Raw genomic sequence first — 22,748 nt, 5'->3', positions numbered from 1 at the left:
GCATAAAACATGACCCATAAAAGCAGAAACATATGGCAAAGGAACATTAAGGTCACACCAAGGGTAACAACTAGAAAGGTCTGCCTTGCACAGCCCAGCTGGGCATATGGAGGAACCAGTCTGAATAAATAAAAACCTTACATATGTCACCCCCACGGATGGCCCCTTTTGGATTTAAAACTGTTCCAGTCAGCACTAGTGTATACCAGTTTTGATACCCTTCCTTCTGGGAGCAGGATCCCTTTTCTGAGAACCAACAATTCGTTTCAGTGACAAGTTTGTTTGAAGATCAGTCCTTTTGAAAATGCACGCATCAGGAGGCAATAATGGCAAACCCTAGTCTGTACTTTAAAATGCTTTCACTTTAATCTAGGGCATAAAAGTCCACATGCTCTGACTCAACAACGTGGGACAACACATTCCAACAGGTTTTTTCACTGCATTTTCAAAATGCCTAATACAGGGACTTTTGATGAACCACTAAGGAAGGTCATTGCATCTTTAGGCGCTCAAGTTTCTACTTCACAGGAGGAAAAGTTACAGAATCATAGAATCATTTAGGTTGGAAAAGACCCTTAAGATCATCAAGTCCAGCCATAAACCTAACACTGCCAAGCCCACTTGATGCATGAATTGTACATTTTCACAGTTAGCATGCTTGTCTTTAAAAGTTTTACCCTAAGTCTGAATTTTTTGAATCTCTAATGAGCTTGACTTGGTGATGGTAATGCCTTGGTGATGGTAATGCCTTGGTGATGGTAATGCCTTTGCAATCTATGTTATCCTAAGAATAATTCTTAACCGCAAATTTTATTAAAGTTATCCTTAATTAAAGTTTGGTTAAATAAACTGAATTAAAAAGCACAGGTTGTTTGGTTAGAATATATATGTAGCTGTTAGGTAAAGTTTCCTTTCTCTGCAGGACAATTTTAAATTGAACTAAGTTTTCAGCTCTGTTTGCACTGGCAGCAGGTTAAAAGCAAGCACTTTTTTGATGCCTGGGAGAGAGAAGGAACAGTCATCTCCCAGGCTGTGCTTGGTGACTGTGTGGGGAACAAACAAAGGCAGAGAACAGTCTTTGTCACTTGGACTGAAGATCAAATTCAGACATCAAGAAGTGACACAGATGCAGCTGCAGAAAGGCAGATCTTGTACAGAAAAGCGAGTCACACACAGGGAGGCAGTGTGCTACTGCAGGTTACTTGCTGCTGCTGGACCCAAGTGTAAGAGTAGGGTGACACTTGGGAAAAAAGAAAGTCTTCAAAGAACTGGGGTCCTCCACATCTTCCCCCATCACTGAATCCATCTCTCCAATTGGGGATGCTCGCACAGATACAGGCATGCTTCTCCCACTGTGGCTGGCCAAAAGACTATGCTCTATTGGTACAGTGATATGTTGAGAGCAGTCTCTGACTCTTTAACTGCTAGGCTTAACCATCCACCATAACTAGTCATTACACTGCACACCCAGATAAAACCTCCAGCTGTTCCCAAAAACAACAGCTCATCAACAAAAGCCAGCATGAGTGCCTCAGGCAAATGCTTTGCTTTTGTGTTAGCTCCCTGTCGACCAAAGCAACCCAAGGCCCCTTTCTGACCATCAGGGCTCACAGAAGGTTTGGCCACAGCTGAAAGAGAGGTGATTTTCTTCCCTGTGCTCCGAATTTTCACACCATTTACATCGCTCTCAAATCTCACTGCTCGTAAGTGACAGGCTCCCTGCGTGGATGCAGACCGTTCGGAAGAGATGGCCTAAGACCGGGAAGTGTCTGTTGCCATTGCTGTTCCCAGGATCATCAAATGGATGCGGCCAAGCTGTCGGCTTGAACTGACTTTGCTATTACTGTATTAATGCTGGTTTGTACGTTTATTACCTTGCCCATTTCAAACTTCACTGAGCTGAATCTTAATAAACAGATATATTCTGAATGGATTTTTGTTATTGTTGCTTTTTTTTTTCCCCTGGCCATTAAGACTCATTATGTGGAGTCATCAGCTGTTTTGCTTTGTTTCCCATCTGTTCATACAGCACTTGGGTTCTGGGATTTTTCCCAGGGTGTGAGATAATACTGCAGATGGGAGTGCAATTTCCACTGTTTTGATTTTGCCCCAGTGGGGCTTCATGTGGCCACTGGTGGAAAAATGACAACTGCAATAATTTTGATTAAAGATTTTCCATATTATAGAAACTTGTCAAATCTCAAGATTTTCAAGATCATGTTGCTACCTAGAGTCAGTGGCAGTTTTTTTCTAAGAGGATTTTCAAACCTTTCCCCATCTATGATACTTCCCTTCTCTGAAGTAAACAAGGACTGTGGTTTTTTGAGAACAGATCTTGTGCAATTTCAAGTCACAGGAAAAACCACCCCTGACTGTGGTTGAGGAGAAGATAATGTTCTGGTCCCATTGCTGTTAAGGGGAGCAGAAACTGGAGCCTAAGGAAACTTTGAGGGGCAATTCTAGTCTCCTGTGACCACTGGGAGCCACCTTACATCAGACCTTTCACTCGTGTATCAGTTAGGTTGTCACATTGACAAGCTGTTTCAGTAACTCACTACTCTGATCAGTAGCAAACCTACTCCTCTAATTTGCAGCTAAGGTATACTTTGGACATCTTATACCCATTTGATCTCAAGCCTAAGATGTCCTTTTTCTCAAATACCTGTTCTTTCTCCTCAGTTTTTATTCCCTCCTTTATTTGTGTAGAATGATCATATCCATTTCAACCTTTGCTCTGTGAGGCTGTACAACTATTTTCGATAGCTTCTTGCTGGAAAAATATGTTCTCCACTCTCCTCACCATCCTTGCAACTCTCAGGTGAACTTGTTTCAAGTTATATGCGTCTGCCCTGGTGATGGGAGCCAAAGCACTGCTGCCAGTCCTGAAGCAAAGGTACGGGCGCGTACCTGCTCTGGCTTCACTCCCTCCTACTGCTGCTTGGTGTTGCATTTTCTCTTTGTCTGCATTTTGAGACTTATTTTAATTTCCAGGTGATGATTTTAGTTTAGTCTCAGGCACATCTTGAAAATGCCCTTTTCTTTCTCCCTCTGTATTCATATTCTAACATAGATTAAGTGACTACAAAAGTATTATGGTCAGTCATCCTCTGATTTAATTTCCTGGGATTTTTCTTCCAGGTGTATAATTCCTATCTTGTTTTCTCAGCATCTCTGCTTCTAGAATTTGAGACACTATACTTGGCGTAGGCTGTGCCCAGTGTGAACTTCTCTCTAGGCATAGGATGGCAGTACTACACTTCACAGGGTCATTTCTCTGTGGTCACAGTGCAAGACTCCAAGCTATTCTAGCAGCACTGAGCTCCAAGATTAAGAAAGCTTTAACACAGCACTGGTCCAATGGCAGATCTAGTGAGGATGTGCTTGTATGGCTTTACAGCAAGCAGCCGCAGAGCCAGGAGCGGCAATCTGCAGCCCTGCACCTTGTCATGCAGCAGAACAGTGCTCCATGGGTGGGAACAACCACCCTCCCCCCAGTCTCTGGGGTAAATCCACCTCTCATAAACACTGCCCTTCCCCTCCCCTGCAGCTAATTACTGGGCAGGTAAACCTGCAGTAATATCTGGGAAGTCAGCGAAGAGAAGACCCGTAATTGTTCAGCAAGGCTTCTCATCCTCAAATTACAGAAACCCAAGAGGGCTCAGTCTTCATATATTTACCCCTTTCAGAGGAACATAAGTGCTAAAGAAAAGGTCAGCCACCTTTATTTTTGTGAAACACAACATTTCAGCATAGAAACACTTAGAAAATTACCGCATTTACTCAAGAGTTTAAAGATTTTTACGCTGTGAGTGGAGGAGGAAAGGAGAGATTTTTAATGCAACTGCAAAATTGTTTCAATAAGGGAAAAAATGATGGAGCAATTGTGAAGGAATTATATTTAAGATGAAGACTAATACTAGAAGATCACCTATGCCTAGCAAAAACCTCTCTGGAGTATCCCGGAATCTCAGCCATGGCTCGAGACTCTCTTTATGTTAGAGATATATGAACCTAAAGGAGCAAGGAAGGAGGATATATAAAGACAGGTAATGCTGGTAGAAGTCTGTAGACCTTTTAATAGGCCTTAGATATAAACCTGGTTTAATAAATCCAATAAAGCACACAATTATGCTTACTAAGCATAGGCTTTTACCTCAAGTTAGGCCAAACAGTAATTTCAGGGGAAGAAGAATCAAAGCAAATACTCATAGGAGAATATCTGTTGAAGCAGTGAACTTTTCACCTCTAACAGCTAGTAATGACGACAGGGTACAAGATCAGATGGTTCATTTAACCACCGAGTAACGATATTAGGCTAAAAGTTAGATCTAGTCTGCCCAGAGGCAACATGACAAATTAGAGTCATCCACTCACCATATTTGTATTAATGCACTTTTGTATTAGTGAACAGATTATAAAAGAAAGCATTGCCTCGAGGCAGGGTTTTCTGGAACTGAACTAATTTTCAAGCTGAGGTTCTCCCTTGAGGGCACAATAAGACCCTCCCTTCTTTGCTGCCGAGGATCTAATCCTCAGCAAAGATTTACCCATGAACAGCTTGTAACACTTCAGAGCTTTAAAAACTGCAGATTTCTTTGTATAAAGCTACATAAATTGTACACCCTTGAGATATTTAATAATAATGGAGTATTTAGTTAGCATCCTTCTGAAATCATTCAATGTGTTCCACTGCTAATATTTAAAAAAAAAAAAAGTTGTTTTAAAATCAGCTCTCTGGGACAGGCTCTGTACACTCGTCCTGGATCCCAGTCTTGGCTGGCTGTCAGTAGTGAGAACTGCTGACTATGCAGATGGCCACCTCCCTTCATGCCGTGGTTGCAACCCTGCAAAGGGTCGTCGCCCTGCAGTCTCGTGGCCCTGTGAGTCATGGGACTCACAGCACTTAATGTCAGTATTCTGTGTTCATGTTTCCAGCACGGGGGTTCACTTTGCAGCTGCAGCAGCGTGGCATCTCTCTGACCTGGGAGGGAGCTGCAAATCAAGGATGCATTTCTTTTTCCTCTGAAGATGAAAGACTTTTAAAATTAATTGCATGACATTATGGCTTGTCTATGTTGTCAGCTTTGATTTTGCTCTGACAAAATGATGGCCGCTCCCTGTCACACAGAGTGACGGCGTGTTTGTGAGCACTGCACTCATCAAGTGGCAGCAGCAAGTTAAAGCATTGCTATGATCTCCATTGAAAGTAGTTTTGAGGAGTGCAGCGTGGGGGGTGAGGCAAGGGCAGATGTTACCCTCCTGCAGGGGAGCCAACCTGGCTATCGCTTGCTGCAGCTGGTGTCGGCTCTGCCGTACCACCCGCAAACCTGTGCCAGGTATCCAACCCTCCTCACCCCATCCCCACAATCAGTGCAAATTACTGAGGGTGATACTCTTGGAAGACGTAATCTTAAGCATTCAGAGCTGAATGCAGAACCACTAGATATAAAATCAGAGGTCCTAAAAGAGCAGCTTTGCTGCTGTTGCAGGGCTGGATGGAGAAAGCAGGAGCAGAAGCAGCAGGAGACGAATAACCCATTTTCCCTTTAGAGGGCAGTGGTGTTCATCGTACAAAAGCTGCATTTCCGAGGAGCTAAAGCCCTTATCTTCAGTATCTGGGGTCAGCAGCACAGCAGCGACAGCAATAGCTACCAGCACTGAAGTGGTGCTGCTGACTGCACTACACCGTACAGAAGAGCATGTCACTCTGGTATACTTTCTGTAATGCTCTGTGCAGGGGCTCATTAATTTCCCCTTGTTTTCCTTCACAGTAATCAGACGAGTAATTACGGTTCCAGAGAGAGGAGTTCACACTGTGAAGGCAGTCCAGGGTGAAGTGCTCCTTACCATGAATGTTTGCCAAATTATAGCCTCTCTCCGAGCCAGATGAGCCCTTCCTGCTAGATTAATGCCAAACTAGTTTCGGAAGCCAAATAAAAGATGATTTCAAAGGCAATACTAACCTTTTCATGGGTTTGGGCGAGGCCTCCCGCTCCAGGTTGGAGGACGCATGCTTCACGTGCATGGCGTTGTAGGAGGTGTGGGTGTATTCATTTTCATCACTGTAGTCAGGACCGAGTAACGTTCGTGCCCACGTCCCCATGTCGTACGGAGGAAGAGTCCCCCCAAATTCAGAGGGCAAGCATTCAGGGTGTATTAGCTGGTGAAGGCTGTTCAGGTTGTTACCATGAAGAAAGATCTTTAACAAATAAAAAGGAAGTTCAAAGTCATCATCGATTCCTTACTTCATTAAGTATAATAATAACAGCACTAATGAGGTTGGAGCGTCATTAGTTGGCGCTGCACTTAGAGGTGGGAATTTCTGAAGCACTGGTGTGGGCTAGTGGGAGGACAGGGATTAGCTTTGGGTTGTGCAGCTGAAGAATTAGCACCGTAAACACTTCTGAAAATCCCGATAAGCTTCCTTTTGGCACATGACACTTTCACTTTCTTAAGTACCAGGTGAGCGAAAGTGCAAGTCAGGAATAATGACTGATTATTGCTACTGTAAGAGGATAGAGGCTTGTACGAAGAGTGGTGAGAAGAAAAGGGAGATAGTGGAGCTTACTGAAGGAAGATGTGAGGAGTAGGTCCTCAGCATCTGAGAGGGCAACCCAGCCCTGCACCCCAGGACTGACCTTTCCCAGGGGTGTAGGGCTGTGTTGCCACTTGGCGCTGCCTCGGCAACATTTGTCTCTCTAACCCCGCTTTGCTTTCAGGCTGGTACTACCCTTGTTCTGCCTGGTCAGACATAGCCCAGGGTAGGCTCTGGGTCCTTCTGAGAGATGATCCAGGAGCTGTTTGATAGACTGCAGAGGCCAAGATGACTGCAGGACCACAGTTCACATGGGTTTCAGTGGGGAAGACCTGCCTCTTCTGCAGTGCAAGCAAACAGCCTTCAGGCATAGGCATTTTCTGTGGAAACCCCTTACCACCATGTGAAAACAGTCTACTTGCTGAAGGAATGAAATAGGAAATTTTACTTCCACAAAAAGGGTTGAGCTGAAGTTTCCCGCACTGCAAGTGACTTCAGCCAGGCCTGGTAATCCCTCCACATTGCCAATTCTCTCTATCCCTGAGCATGTCCCGTTAAAATGTACCTACACTCTGTTAGTGATAACAGCTTTCTGGTCCCTGGCTGAGCTATTGATTCAATCCAGACCATTGCAAACTCTAAGTTTTAGTAACAGCAGCAATTCTCCAAGGCTATATGAAAAATGCAGAGAGAAAAAGAAGGAAGAAAACAAAGCAGGCACCTACTCAGTTACTCTGGCTCTGCAACTTCCTATCCCCCCGCCCCGGCCCCGTCTAATTACCCTTTTCCTTGTCTTGTCTTTGAGGAACGGTTTGATTAGCGTGTACAGGGCATGGATGTACCAGGGCTGGTTGACAAAATGGACTCCTCCAAAACGGGCAGGAAAGCTGTCCTACAGAAAGAAAGAAAACGGAAGGCAGTTAATAGATGCAGTGCTTTAGCCCAGCAGTCAATAGGATGAAAGTCAGAGGAAGAAGTCTGCCTCTTTCCCTCTGCAAAGGAGCACTGGGCTTGCTGGGAGGGGGGGCAGGAGAAAGATAGAAAAAGAAAGGCGCCTGGAAACATTTGCATCAGTTTCTTCTGTTAGCAGACACAGTCCCTTCTCCCCTCCACACACTAACGCATCAGTTGCTGATGATTTAAAGTAGGGTCTCCAGACACTTCGCCTGAACATTTTTTAACTCCATCAGGGCATCTGACTTGGCTGGGATGGGAAGTGAGAGGGGGCTGATGAGCACCGCTCCCTCGAGGGGAAGCTTTCTAATTTCTCATTGTGTGGCGTAAAGCAGGACCCTGGTTCCCACGCACATCGCTGCACAGAGCTCACCTTTTCACCCTTCAGCCTCCCTGCCTCCCCCCTGCTAAAATCATCATTACAATGGCTGACCTTTCGGGGTGAGCGAGCAGCATATTATGGGGAGGAGGATGGGTGGGAAATGCTGATAAGTGAAGGTGTAGGGAGAGCGCACCACGACGGCGCCATGGAAACTGCTGGAGCCCAGCGCTTGCTGCCAGGCTGTGCACAAACACCCTCGGCATTAACATGCAGGTAGCGTCCCGCCAGGGAGGTGTTTGCAATAGCGTCCTGCTCCGCTCGGCCAGTGTGGCACACTTAATAAAAAAGGAGGTTGCTGGCGTGTCTTTAAAGGTTATTGTATATTGTGGTGGGCATTTTGTACCTACGCTCTCATCTAAAAATTGCGCGTTGCTCAGGGAAGAGCCTAGGCTTTTTCGCTTGCGTAAATAGTGGGGAGACAGCTGCTCCTGTGTGCAAATACTCTTCCAGCGAGAGGAGAGGTGTCTGTCTGTCCTCTGTGACAGGAGATCCTGATGAAGCCGTCCTCATCCTGCCTGTGCTCCTAACCCCTACAGCTCAGCATATAAAGACAGAGCATAATCAGGTCTCTTCCTTCAGGGCTTTGGCTTTGGGACTCAGATAGGTTCATTCCCCCCCAACAATTAGCATGGGGTGTTCTGGGGCTTTCTCTCACCTTCCCCTGGAGCATCAGCAATTGAACACAGCTGGTGAGGATATGGGGTGGATTTGTGAGATGATATGGAAAATCCCCTTATACACCTGCTCAGTAAAGCTTCTGTGCCGCTTCAAGGTCAAATTATCTCCCAGATTTAGCACTGTGTAGGCATCCCACCACTTCCAGCCACCCAAGGCAGGTTGGCAGGACTCTCTATGCTCTTTCGCACTGGCCATGGATTGCCCTGGCAGTCATCTTAAACTATACTTGAGTAGTGTTTGTGAGTGGCCACAGGCAATAAGTGATATATTTTTCTTTTGTTATACAGTAGTATAAGCTGCTTATATTCAGTTGCTTTCCTCCCACATGGGAATGAATATTTTGAGGATTTGGAACTTTTACAGAATAGTCTAAAAAAAAATTGTGAAATAGTGGAATAGTCCACATTTGCCTTTTTTTCTTTTTTCTTTTTTTTTTTTTAAATTCTATATTTGTCAAGGTTGCTGCCATCCCACGAGCTGTATCTCTACAGAAGAAGTTCTGGACTCCTTTGCTTTTTGGAGCTGAGCTTCCACAGCTGTCCCAGGTTGAACCATAGCAACATAGGTCAGTGTAGAAGATATGGTCTAAGTCTGAAGCAAAGGACAGTAAAGAAATGAGAGATTGGAAGCAAGGAAATAACTTTAAGACAAAGAGATTTATACTGACCTGAAAAAGAAAAATTGTTTTGCCTTCTCACTGGAATGCACAGATGATACTAATCACAGTCTTCAGTGAGAAATGTCAGACTCCATTTCCAAGGGGGAACCTGTGTTTTTTTTAGAACATGTTGACCAGCCTTAATGATACTACATTACCCAGAAAGGACTGAATGCTGAGAATTATAGGAACCAGAGAGAGGTTTAAACTGGCAGACTGCCTCTGGAAAAGGTCGACTAAGTAGAAGGATGTACTTTCCTACATAGAAATTAATTTTATGTCCACCCAACATAGGTTTTTGAGTCCATAAACTAGATTCTGTCTGGTACATCACTAGATTAAGTGTTACAGGAAAGCCCCTCACATAAACAGTTTTGTTCAAAGAAAATTGCTATCATTTCATTCTGAAGGTACAGCCAAAACGCACAAAGACCCTTGAAAAGGCAGCATGATGGCCAGGAAAAAAACAACCAAAGAACATTTTTTTGCGTGTAGCTTTCCACTAATTTTTGTTCCTTACCCTATTAAGCACAATAAACTCAATTTGACCTTCATCCCTCAGTCCACCTGCATTTGTAAGGCTGTCAATTCGAACAAGGACAAAGACATAATTTTTTTTTTTAAACCAAAGAAATTTGATATGGGAATCATCCAGACACTGCTTGGAACCGCAACATACCAATTTTGCAGAAGTCCCTAATTAGAGCAGAGCTGTCTTGGAAAGAAAAGCTCCCGTCTGGAGGTCTGCCTTGCTCAGTTCCAGGAAGATGTATGAGACCTTTCCCATACCCCACTTAGTGTCTCTGCTGCTTTCCCCGGGGCAAGGTGAAAGTAGCTGAAATTGATTTTCTGCTGGAGAGCTTTTGCTTTTAGGAATTCTCATTTGATTTCTCATGTCTTGTGATTCCTTGGGAAGGTGTATTTTATAATGAGGTACATTTTTTTTGGAGCCTGCTGTGAAAAGGACCCTGGGATCATGCAACCTTTTCTTAACCTGATTCCTTGTTAAAAATGCCCAGTCCTGGGGATATATTTGCGTTTTATTCCAATGGCATAAATAAAATATGGCATGCAGGAATTGGTCTAATTATTTGTGGGCACTACTGTTGTTTTATCTGAAAACCAGGCTGGACATATTAGCATGTTGCTCAGAGATGCAATTGCAGCACAAACAAATACATCCAACACAGTGTTACTCTAGCTAACTTGATACTCAGCAATAGCAGAGAAGAAACAGTAAAAGGACTCCAGATACCTGCTTGGGCAGCTAGCTCACTCCAGAATCAGGCCAGCTCTTCCTCATTGGGACATGAAGTGAACTAACACAAGGAATATATCTAACTGTGCTACAGTGGCACATTTCCCAAACTGTAAATGTAAACTTAGAGGGACAAAATTGTCCAAACAGAGTTTTAGTTGTTTCTGTTGATTGAATGAAGCTGGTGCCAAAGATAGGACTTTTTTTTTCCTGATTTGCCTTTTTTTAACTTTATATATTTTTTTCTTTACTGTTTTCAGTTATTTCCCCCCGTATCATCCCCAAAGAAGAAAAAGAAATGAACTCTGGAGCTGCCACAGACACCCCAAAATCCATACAGGCTTCAATACGTCTTCCATTTCAAATTGGAGAAGTGTCTCCAAGCTTGCAGATCAGAGGAAAATGTTATGGATGTCATTGTTTCCCTTCTCTGCTCAGACCTCCCGTGCAGGGAAATTTCTGACCTGAAATGAATCTGAGACTGAAAACCCTCGGTACATAATGTTCCACTAAATAGCTCGGAAGCAATAGCTACGAGGTGAATGAGAGACTATTTTTCAATATTTCTGACCGTTCTTTCCTTCACAACATCTATTTCTTTTGGCGTGAGTATGCATCAGAAACCTCTTACTGTGTTGTGGTTGTTGTTCTGAACTGCCTGAAAGCTAAAAATCAAGATGATCTCCCACCATCTCCTCACACCAAAGTGTGGCAGGAAAGCAAAAATATTATGAGAAATATCAAAATCAGGTATAAATCCAGCCTGACGCTCAGGTCCAATCTTTTCGAACTGTATGAGTTGGCTACGTAGACCAATGACCTGAGCTCAAAAACCAAGCTACAGTATATTTCTGGTTTATGAGACGTCTGAATTTTGTGACACAAACATTTTTAAAATGCTTTCATAGCTTCTACCCTTTGCAATCAGAAAAGCAAACACGCATCTTACCACCCAAATGCACTTTAATCTCGACCATGCTTGCCAGTTTACTGCAAATCAAAATATAATCCCCTTTGAAAGAAAATAATTTCCCGTAGATTCAGGAAGATTTTGATCACAAACAAAACTGTTTAAAGTGAAAGGTCATTTAAACTGAGGATAAAAACAGCATCTTCATGCCTGTGCACTTACATAATCAGTCCCTGTGGTGGATTAAAGCTCCTACAGACTATATTAATAGTTCAGGAAGATTATATTAATAGGTCATTGATAGTTGCTCCACAAAGAGTTTCCGTGAGCAAGCAATATTAATGGATTGGCATGATAAGGGAAGGAGGCTTTCTGCTCTCCAGCGCCGGATCCAGATTCAGTCTCTGAAACAATGGCTGTGGTTGAAAGTTGCCCCCCGATTTTCACTCTGTCAGATATTGGATAGGTTGTGTTTATCAAAAACATGTTCCTGAGCACATCTGAATGAATGCTGTGTAACGCCTTTGGTGTGGGCAGAGCAGGCTGTCATATAGTGCATGCTAGGAGAGAAGGTAAAGTGTCCCCCCACTGCTACAGCTTCAGCTTCTAATTTTAATGCAGCTCTTAAGAGATGAATGCTTAGTTTGGGAAATCCCACGGGCAGGAGGAGGTGGGAGGCAGTGGCAGGGTGGGGGGCCATGAGGACCCTGGGACAGGGCTGCTCCCACACCTCTCTGAGCTGTCCCTGGGGCTGCGGGAGCCAGGGCTGCTCCCGCTCACCTCCTGTGGTGCCTGCTCTGAGCCCAGGCACGTTTCACATCTCTGGCCGGACAAGTTGCTCATCTTTCCGTTATCTCTTTTTGCTCCCCTGTGCTTTTGAAAAGACAGGAATGCAAAATTAATGTTGCCGGTGGCAATAATTGCAAACTCGTTTGCTTCTACCTTGGCATGCCCTCAGAGTACACAGGGCTTGGAAATAGCTGCAGAGTAAGGGAAAACCATTAAAAAAAAAGAGACGTTAGTGCTAGCAATATGGCAATGTTGACCTGCTCAAATATGACCGTAAAAAGAATTCTTGCAGTTGGGAAGAACTCATTGGCTTGGGATAAGCTGTGACTGTAACTGCTCACACCAAAACGCTCTCTTTTCCCTGAAGCATACAATAGCAAAGGACTGAAGCAAAATCACAGCAAAATATGAGTGCTTCGTTTATTTTTACACTGCATACCCACATATGTAGATGAGTACACTGAAGTACTGCTGTCAGGGAAATGGAACTGAAAAATGAACATTGGGGTGCATTCTTCTAGACATTTTTCATTATGTTTGTTATCTCTCCTGCTACACTCGATAACTTTTAAAATTCCATCATTTGCAGTGGGTTTTTCCCAGTCATTACTGCACATTAGTGAGGTCCTACAGAGCATCTGTTCATGGGTGCTGGCAGATGGCACCAATAAATCAGGTTATAGAACACAGATTTGCTCAGTAAACTTTGATTTGTCCTGATAGAATCATGCTGTCATATCATCTGGTCTAACAAAATAACTTGTAACCTTGGGGCAAAAGAGGGATTTCTTCACTACCTTTTCACAAGAAACCCTTTGCTGAACCAGCTCAGAATAAATTGGGAACAGAAAATTTCCCAGAAGCAGTGACTCCACTGGACTGACACCATACCCCGGTGCTGCTTTTTTCTTGCTGTGTGCCCCTGTTGATTTCAAAGTGTTTCACACACTTAAGGTACAGACTGAAGTTCCATCCAGAAAAAAAAATTAATAAATTATACTGACAGAGAAACAGCAGGTTCATTCAGGGGCTTGGTTGAGGAGGTACACAGAGAAGAGAGGAATTCAAAAGGTGGTTAAAAAATACTAATACAGAGCACTGACACACTGATTTGGAAGTAGCCTATGCATGTGCGTGACTGGGGTGCCACAGTTTGCTCTAGATTAGGTCAGACTAGGCAAGGCCACATCAGAAAGCTTCTGGTGGAGCAAGAAGAGTGAAAGGTGTAGGCTAAACTAAGGCGGGGTAGAGTGGGTCACAGGAACAGGCAGCAGCATAGGAAGGGACAATTTTCTGGAGGCTATTTTTCAAAGTTAGTTTAGGAACTTGCTATGATCTTTGCAGCCAGCTCTAGCAAACCGGGCTAAATTGCCTCCGGTGTCCTAATTTTTGGTGTAAACTGCAGCTCAGAAACACTTTTGTATCCAGCTTTCTTAAGTGAGGGCGACTGCAAGCTGAGTCGTTTCTATTCCTGTATCTCACTGAACATGAACATCTAAAATTAGTTGGGGGGGAAGGGAAAAGCATCAGGAAGATCATGAAATCTGAAAGTAGTTTAGGGCTTAATTAGAACCTGCAAAGTGCGCTGGGCACAGTGCAAGCCTTGCCTGGAGGCTTGCTGGATGAATGCAAGCGCTGCTGGCTGGTGTGTGACCACAGGTCGGCCGTGATGCTTCTTTGCTCTCCCTGGGATACCAAACCCTTCGCTGGCTGTGACATGCAAGCTTTGGTTGCTCACTCAAAATCACCATTAGAAGAAATTGTCTATGCAAATGTTATGTTTCTGAGAGAAGTGACGTCTCTCCAATCCTTTCGCTGACACTGGGAGTTAAAGCAATGTTGTTCATCTCTGAGCTGTTGGTGGGTTGTGTGGGTGTGAGTTGCTCTTAGTTTTGGGTGTCTGATAAAGAAGTGGGTTTTTTTTCCCTGTAGCCCCCCAAATGTTCTATTTTTAGTATACACTTTTTGGAAAATAGTAACTTAAATATTTTTTGAAAGTAACTTTTAAAAAAATTAATTAGTGCTATTAACCACTGTAGCCAAAATCTACAATTTTCTTTAGCTGACCTGATTTAAACCTCTCTCCCTAGCTATTTCTATTTCCATTGACAGGCCTTGTACCCATCCTGAAGGGCAGTAGATCTGTGGGACACTGTGGTTAAAAGCACAGGGAGTAAAGGAGTGAGGGCAGAGAAGATGACACTGCGGCAAACCCACTAGGATTTAAAAGGCTGTTGAAAGGAAAGAATAAAGTCCTGAAAAGGGCAAAGTACAGCACATTTCTTGTCCAGCATTACTAGGATTTAAAATAAAAAACCCTGTACAAAGTCTGCCTCTTCAGATATTCATTGTTGTGCTGATAATCTACATCATATATGTAAAATATTTATTCCATATTTTGTTCATGTAACTACTTGCTGTATCTATGTATCTGCTCCCTGCCAAAATAGCTCTGTGTCTGAGCTGAGGGACAACGAAGGCCAAACTGTCATGGTGAGGACAAACGCCCACAGCATTAGTTAAAGTCAGCCAAAGAAAAGCAATTAAAAAAGGTCTTGTGGCACTTGCCTTTCTTCTCAGGAGACCTATTGACTTTGCGGAAAAGCTTTCCATCTTGCCTATGAAAGTGCCAAGGTGTTACACAGAAATCATGCCGTCGGATTACACTTGTGTTGTGATTGAAAGCCGATGATGGAGTAAAGGAGATTTTGTTATTTATAGTGCTAGGCAACCTATTTGGCGCTGAACAGAAGTCTGCCGTAGCTTGGCTTGAACAAAGCCTGGAATCATCTTAAAGCTTTTGCATGTGCATTCATATATAGGGCGGCATGTAAAGGAGATTATACACTGTTATTGTGATGAGATTATAACCTAGAAAGAAAAATGGTTTTTCTAACTTAGGTCAGAAAAAAAATGATCAAGCAGTTTTTTTATTGGCATTTGTTGACTGACTGAAAAAACACTATCTGACAGAGATTATTCCTTTTCCAGTAAATTTCTCTGCATCTAGCAAGAAGTTAAGAAAATCCTTTGTGTTGACTTCTCCATACAGCTCCTTGAAGGTATCATAGCCTTCTAGCACTCATTTTCTCAATGCTACCTGCTAAACAGAAGCTAGATTCCCATCTCACTTCACTAAGAATTTCACTTTTTGCCCTAATTTGTTTGAGACTGGAACCTAATTTTAACATGGAAGGTTCCCCTTCACCTAGCTCTCACACAAACCCTTATTTTAACATAATTTCTATGGTCTCTGTCATCCTTGACAAATGTACCTTGATGAGTGTCCCTCTGGTGACGATTCTTTTAAAATTATTTTTTCTCTTTCAACAGAGGAGTGTGTGTGTGTGAGGGTGGGTGAGAAAACCCTGTGACCTACTTTGTTTTAAGGGGAGTCAATGCCTGTGCAGTGGTGGAAACCCAGCTCTGGGGGGATTCACTTCTAGGCAACTCATGCTGCATTAGATAAACACCTGAAAGCAGCAGCAGCTTTGCTTTGTCTACAACCTCTTGTTCTTCAAAACAATAGGAGCCTAGTGGGGAAAAAAAAAAGTATTATTTGCATGATTCAGTCTCTGTCCTTGTTCTAATACCTTAGTGAGATTGCTTAGCTTTCTTACCCCTCCATGATAAAGGGAAACTTGTTTCATGTATTTGTGTCTCACAAAGTCCCACGTAGTCACAGGGCTGAATTGACAGGAGCAGACCAACCTGTTGGCTTTGCAATAGAACATAATCTCTTTGTGTCTGCCCTTTTGTGATCTTTTTCTCTTTTTAATTTTTTTTTTTTTAATAATAGAACAGTGTCTTGATAATTGAATGTCCTTGAAATAAGTTTTGAGGACAAAAAAATTGAGTAATACTGAAGATACAGGTGAAAAGATGTAAAGATACATTGTGGAGAACATTTTCAGGAAAGCTGTTTTTACCATGGCAGAGCATTTTAAATTTTGTGACATTTTGTATACCCCGCATTTAAGAAACAATTTGTGAAGACCATTTTGCAGTGAAAAGCCTTGCACTGTGTAGTACAGAGAACACATTTATATTTTTCCCCCGTGGTAATAGCACCACCAATAGCTAAGATTGCCTGATGTTCCATTTGTATTTCATTATAACTTTGCCAGAGTTTTACATTTTGTGCTCAAATGGTTCAATAGGGATCTAGGACAGTTTTGGGGGCTGGAGGATGAGGTTGAGGAAGTGATTTGAGTGTTTCTCAATGGGCTTGAGGGGGAAATATTATTTTCTGCACTTCAAAAATATTTATATGACTACTGGAGGGTAGAGATTTAAAGCTCAAAGCCTCTGGGGCATGGACCTGACCTTTAATATAAGGTTTTCCTAGTGCACATGATTTTACTGCTGCAGCGAGAATTTGCAGCTCCATGTGTGCATATGCCAGAATGCATTCAAGGAAGTTTGGAGGTTGAGAGGTTTCATAAACTAGACCAGTCATAGTGATAGCCTTTTGCCTTAAAAGCTATGATCAGTGAAAATCCTTAGAGTTCATTAACTACGTTCTCCCAACAGAGCAGCTGTAGCCCTGACCCGTGGATGGGAGGTAGAGCTTTCCCTGCAGTGGTTGCTCTTAGAGGTATTGTAAAACACCAGTGGAATCAGGGCCCCATGAAGCTGTACTTTGATACAGGGATTTCTCCTTTTCTAAGTGTGTGACTTTGCCATTTTAATGTTCTTTTTGTGCTGTGTTCACCACCTAAAACAATGCTAGGTGACAGCCAGTGTTGCTTATCACATAATCACTCAGAATCCAAGGCTTTTATCAGTCTGGCAGCGTTAAATGCTGTATAAACCTTGTACTCTTTGTTATACAAAATACATGCTTATATTCTCTGCAACAACTCTCTCATTTCAACAACACCACTCCCCTTCTTATTCCTCACTATCTTGCTTTACTGCAACTTTAACTCTGACTTCAAAACAACTTTAAAAGATAGTGGTAGGAAAATTATATCTGCTGTCTGTGCAGGTGCAAGGAAAGCAGGGCACTAATCAGTGCATCTTCGCAGCCTTTTCATTATCATCAGCTGAGCATGGATATCAGACTGTGGGGATAATTCCAGGACACTGTTTCAGTCCTTTGACCTCTTCTATATTATCACCTGCTCCCACTACAGTCTTTGAACAATAGGTGTCTGAGGGTTACCAGTTAAGCTTATTGCCCGAGTAGTGCTTGCACTGCCTACCCCAAAAGGTTATTCTTAATTGTGTTTTCAGGCAGCACGGTGTCAGTCTGCAAGCTAACAATTCCTCCATTCTCCTGTTCTACTCTTAACAATTTATTCTGATTATTTTTTCTAATTCCAAGAGCATTAAAAAAAAAGACTTCTCTGAATCTGTTAAAACTATTGCTAGCAGGGAGGTGTGACCCCATTTCTCACCCACCTCAGATTAAAAAGCCATACAGATTTTCCTCCTCTTCTTGCTTCTTATATTAGATTAAAGTCATGCATTAAGCACAGCTACACGAAGTCTTAAAGGAATTAGGCTTTCCACCCAGAGACTGGGTGTATGCTGTGTCATATCCCTGGAGGTCATTAAATTTGCTAGGTAGGACAGTCAGTCTGTACTTTCCCCTTTGAAGGCTTCCAGTTGAGAACTCTTTCCACCTGAAGGCATATAGCAGCATATCCTCCTTGTTAAACTCCAAGTGTTTTATTACTGTTCCCTGCTTGAGTACCAGGGCATTTGCAATTCAGTGGGTGCCATTTACTTTGAGTTTAACAAGACTTTGGGCACAGTAGCCCATATTGTCCCTCTAGCAAATTGGAGAGATCTTGTTTGGAGAGGTGGAATACAGTGTGAGTAAAAAACTGATCAGATTTCTGGGATTCAAGTGTTGAGATCAGAGGTACAAAGTCTGCCTCATGGTCATTTACTAATGTTTTTTTTCTCTGAAGTTCATACTGGAGCCAGTACAGCTTAATGTCTTTATAAATGACTAGGGACTAACTATCCCTCAGAAGCTTTGGTGATGGTACCAGGCTGTGGAGTACAGCTGATATGCTGGAGGTTAAGGCAGAGACACCCTATTCAGAGGGATCCTGACAGGCTGGAGAGATGAGTTGCTGGGAGCCACATCAACAAATGCAAAGTGCTTTATCTTAGACTAACCCCATGCAGCAGGACAGGTCATGCACTGAGCAACTAGAAAGCAGCTTTGCAGAAGAGGACCTAGGCATCCTGGTGGGCAAGATGAATGCAAGTCAGCAGAGTAGTGTGTTCTTGTGGCAAAGGTGGCCAACCTTGACCTGGGCTGCACCAGCGAGTGCATAACTAGCAGGTGAGGGAGGTGATCCTTTACCTCTATTCCGCAACTGTGAGACCACATCTGCTGTGCCCATTTCTGCCCTCCCCACTGCAGGAGAGGCTGACATACTCGAGTGAGTCCGTCAGAGGCTGCCGAGATGGCCAGGGGGTGGAAAAAGCAGCGTATGAGGAGAAGCTCAGAGAACAGGGTCTGTTCAGCCCACAGAAGAGGAGGGTAAGGGGGAATCTTGCTGCTCTCTGCAACTAATTAATGGGTGCTTACGGAGATGACAGCCAGACTTTTCTCAGGGAGAAAAGACAAGGTAATCGACATGAGTTGCAGCTGTGGTGGAAAGCCAATCCACATATCAGGGAAAAGGTTTCATGGCAAGCAGTCAAACACGGGAATGCTTTTCCTGAAGAGGCTGTGGAAATCCCATCTGTGGAGATGTCCATATCTCAGCTGAACAAGACCCGAAGTGACCTGATCTAAACTCAAAGTTGGATCTGACTTCAAAGTTTGCCCTACTTTAAGCCATGAATGGGATCAGATGACTTTCAGAGATCCCTTCCAACCTTAATTACCCCATGATCCTGTGATATTTTATATGTGTGGGTCTGCATACATCTGAAGTTCTCAAACTGTTCCTGCTCTGTAATTTACTTAGTCATGTTCCACACTTACCACTGACTGGTCTCTGGTTACTCAGGGATTCAGGTTGCAGTTTCAATTTAAAGCTGAAACTTTTATCATCTTTAAAATACGCCACAGAATTTATTATAAACTAATGGGCAGGAAGGTAAGGCTTATTTAAGATATACTTTGCCGCAAAACCCATATTATGAGCACAAATGATAGCAATAAACAAAAGAAAATAATCTGTTCAGACCAGAGGAAAATCTATATCACTAACTTCCTGCATTGAACTGTTGTTCCACAAATGAAGGATTTACTTGTTATCAGGAATGTGCTGGGTGAACAGAAGTCATCAGAAAAGCTGCAGTCCCTATTAACCGCTAGAGTATTTCACACATGCCCCAATGCATATTAATCCCACTTATGTCCATCAACTTAATTAAAACCTCTTCATTACTGAAATCTATAACTGGCACAGAAAGGTATCAGAGCTTAGGAAAGAGTATTCATCTACCCTATTCACTGGACAGCTTTTCAGTGGTGCTAAGTTATTTCTGGCAGGAAATAAACAATTTCTGCTGGAAATACAGCAATTCAGAAAACATCTGGGATTTGCAGCCAAAGCCAACATTTGTCCGCAAGCATTAGTGAGAAGTTAGTAGAACCGCTGAAAGCTTTGCAGATGCTTGACCTGGGATTCCTTTTTTTTCTTTTCTTTTGTCAGTGACACACTTTTATCATATATATGCAGTAGTGTGCAGGTATAGCATATCTTTGCAGAAAAATCCAAGGTAAAAGCCACTGACAATACACTTACAATGCAGAGGTTACACTAATATCTTCCTTCCCCACTTTTATTAGGGGTCTGTCTGGGAAAGTCAGTTCATCCTTATTGGTATCATCCCCTCCAAAATTTTAAGACCAAACTGTTAGCAAACTTCCTTCTTTTTTCCCCCAAATTCTCTGCTCCAGGCACTATCTTGTTTCAATTTTGAATTTAAAACAAACCTTAGGCACACTCTGTTGTACATTCTGGGAGAGACTACTCTGTTAAATAGGCTCTGCTATTTGAACTGGTTGAGTTGTGAAGGAGTTCACCTTATGAAAGCCTGCTCAGTGTGAAATCCATCACTGAACTCAGCAATCTCTTCCCTCAAGGTGATTACTAAACAACTAATTTTCCCAAGAATAAACAGCAAGGAAATAATCTAAACAGAAAAATAGAGAAGTTAAATGTCTTGCCAGCACTGAAATTCTTTCAGACTGCAGAAGATAATTGGAGTCATTTGCCTAGTGCTTCAGTCTGTATCCATAAGCCAGAAGTGCCACTGGAAAGGTAACTTAATTTATGACAGAGAAGTTCTGAAGCACCTTGATTGTCAAAAATATTTTCCCATTAACTTAGGCATCAGAGGCTAATTATGAAAGATTATTACAGCAATTTGAGCACTACGTTCAAGGTAAAGTGAAACATGTCAGATGTATGTTTTTGAACAGGCATTACAAAGAAGGTGGTAAAAATAAAATTTTTTTTGTGATTGATAGAAAGTTAAAAAGAGTTTTTCAATTTTTGGAATCAAATTCAGTATGTGATAAGATCACAGTTAGATTCTTGGAAAAATTATTCAAGGAAGCGTCTACTGAAATACCTAGAATCAACTTATGGGAAAACAATTAGCATTTCTAAAGCAATGAAGGACTTGCCTGAAGTTTGAAAAGGTTAGATGTTGCTTTGATGCTGTGGACATGAAAAGAAACCCTCAATGTTTCTGCAAATGAGATTGAGGCAGCAAAGCATAATGCTGTCAGTGTGGGAGTCCACAGAGCCCAAGACTCTGAGAAATCCAGAGTGGACAAACAACTCACGCAAGATAGTATCTGGCATTTGTAAAAGGTTCACAACACTACACAGGCATTTACAAGCATCAGCAGAGATCTGTAGAGGAAGAAAGCAGATGACTTCATGGCAGTATGGAAAACATCATAGCAAAAGGTGAATAGACTGTCCACCTCTCCCGGTTTCAGCTGGAATAGAGTTAATTTTCTTCATAGTAGCTAGTATGGGCTATGCTTTGGGTTTGTGCTGGAAACAGTGGTGATAATGTGGAGATGTTTTAGTTGTTGCTAAGTAGCGCTCACACTAGTCAAGGACTTTTTCAGCTCCCCATGCTCTGCGGGGTGCACGAGAAGCTGGGAGGGGACACAGCCGGGACAGCTGACCCCAGATGACCAATGGGATATTCCGTACCATATGGCATCATGCTCAGTATATAAAGCTGGGGGAAGAAGGAAGGGGAGGGGACATTCAGAGTGATGGCATTTGTCTTCCCAAGTAACCATTACACTTGATGGAGCCCTGCTTCCCTGGAGACAGCTGAACACCTGCCTGCCCATGGGAAGTAGAGAATGAATTCCTTGTTTTGCTTTGCTTCCACGTGCAGCTTTTGCTTTACCTATTAAACTGTCTTTATATCATTCCATGAGTTTCCTCATTTTTACTCTTCTGATTCTCTCCCCCGTCCCACCAGGAGGGAGTGAGCGAGTGGCTCTATGGTGCTTCGTTGCTGACTGGGGCTAAACCATGACACCACCTGAAGGCCCATGGGACACAGACTGATTTTCCATGATGTTTAGGTGCACCAGGGACACCAATATCAGCAAAGACAAATCACTGATGGTAGAAGTAAATGAAACTCTGGTCTTATACAAATAAGCTTTATTCCATTATAGAATTATGTCAGTAAGTGTTTGGATAAAGAAAAATATTGAAAAATATGGAAAAGTTAAAAGTTATACTAGTACCAGAAGGAAACAAGATGTTTATTTTTGAGATTAAAGGATGCCAACTTCTGGATCTCAGAGAGTGAATTCAGTCAATGGATGGACAATTGTTGACAACAGCTGAAGAGTAAACTAAGGTTGCTTTTAGGAAATACAGGAACTCTCAGAGTATGGAATAGGGATGAAAGGGTCGAGATAGTCCATGGCTCATCTACCCACGAAAGTTTTTCCTGCCATAATTCCGGCTACAATATGAGACGCCTATCACTCTAGGGAGAAAAATATAACTAAGAACAACAAGTGAAGGGAGTCCTCTTACAGATCATGTAAAAAGCAAGCAAAAACATTCATTCGCATACAAATGACCTAAAAATGGCATCTATTGCAATATCTCTAATGAGAAACTGAAAGGGCAGTAACACTCTGGGAAGTGACCTTATGAAACTGGGGCATTCATTTGTGCATGATCATTATCTCTTTAGGAAACTGTTTTCTTAGAATGCCATTGGGTTGTGCTCAGAGCCAGAAGTTTTTTGCTTGGAAATACAACACATTTGACAGTGTGAACAGTACTAAGTTATGCATAAATTACATTAGATATGGGGGAACAGTGTAAAAATCCTGTCTGGAGGCTTCAAGCAACTCAGAAAGGCCAACAAATTAAGACATAAACTAAACAAATTAAGATATAAAGTTGTCATGGTTTTAGCTGGGATAGAGTTGATTTTCTTCACTCTAGCTGTGCTTTGAACTTAGCATGGAAAAAAATGTTGAGATAGCACACAGATGTTTTGGCTGTTGCTGGGTAGCGCTTGTACTAGTCAAGGACATTTCTAGCTTCCCGTGCTCTGCTGGGTGCACAAGAAGCCGGGAGGGGAGGGGGCACAGCTAAGAGA

At 42.7% G+C, this 22,748-nt stretch overlaps 1 protein-coding gene across 1 annotated transcript in view; it reads right to left on the bottom strand.

Annotated features, from left to right (window-relative positions):
* CLVS1 (clavesin 1) overlaps positions 1–22,748 on the bottom strand; it is a 99,986-nt gene that overhangs the window by 13,010 nt on the left and 64,228 nt on the right. Inside the window, exons 3-4 of the mRNA XM_075085110.1 lie at positions 7,317–7,427; positions 5,964–6,199 (exon numbers count right to left, since the gene is read on the bottom strand). Coding sequence (XP_074941211.1) covers positions 5,964–6,199; positions 7,317–7,427 — 347 coding nt within the window. The remainder of the gene's footprint in view (positions 1–5,963; positions 6,200–7,316; positions 7,428–22,748) is intronic.

The sequence above is a fragment of the Phalacrocorax aristotelis genome, chromosome 2 (genome assembly GCF_949628215.1).
Source record: "Phalacrocorax aristotelis chromosome 2, bGulAri2.1, whole genome shotgun sequence".
NCBI lineage: Eukaryota > Metazoa > Chordata > Aves > Suliformes > Phalacrocoracidae > Phalacrocorax > Phalacrocorax aristotelis.
Note: the sequence above shows the minus strand (reverse complement) of the source record. Positions and strands in the feature narration are given on the sequence as shown.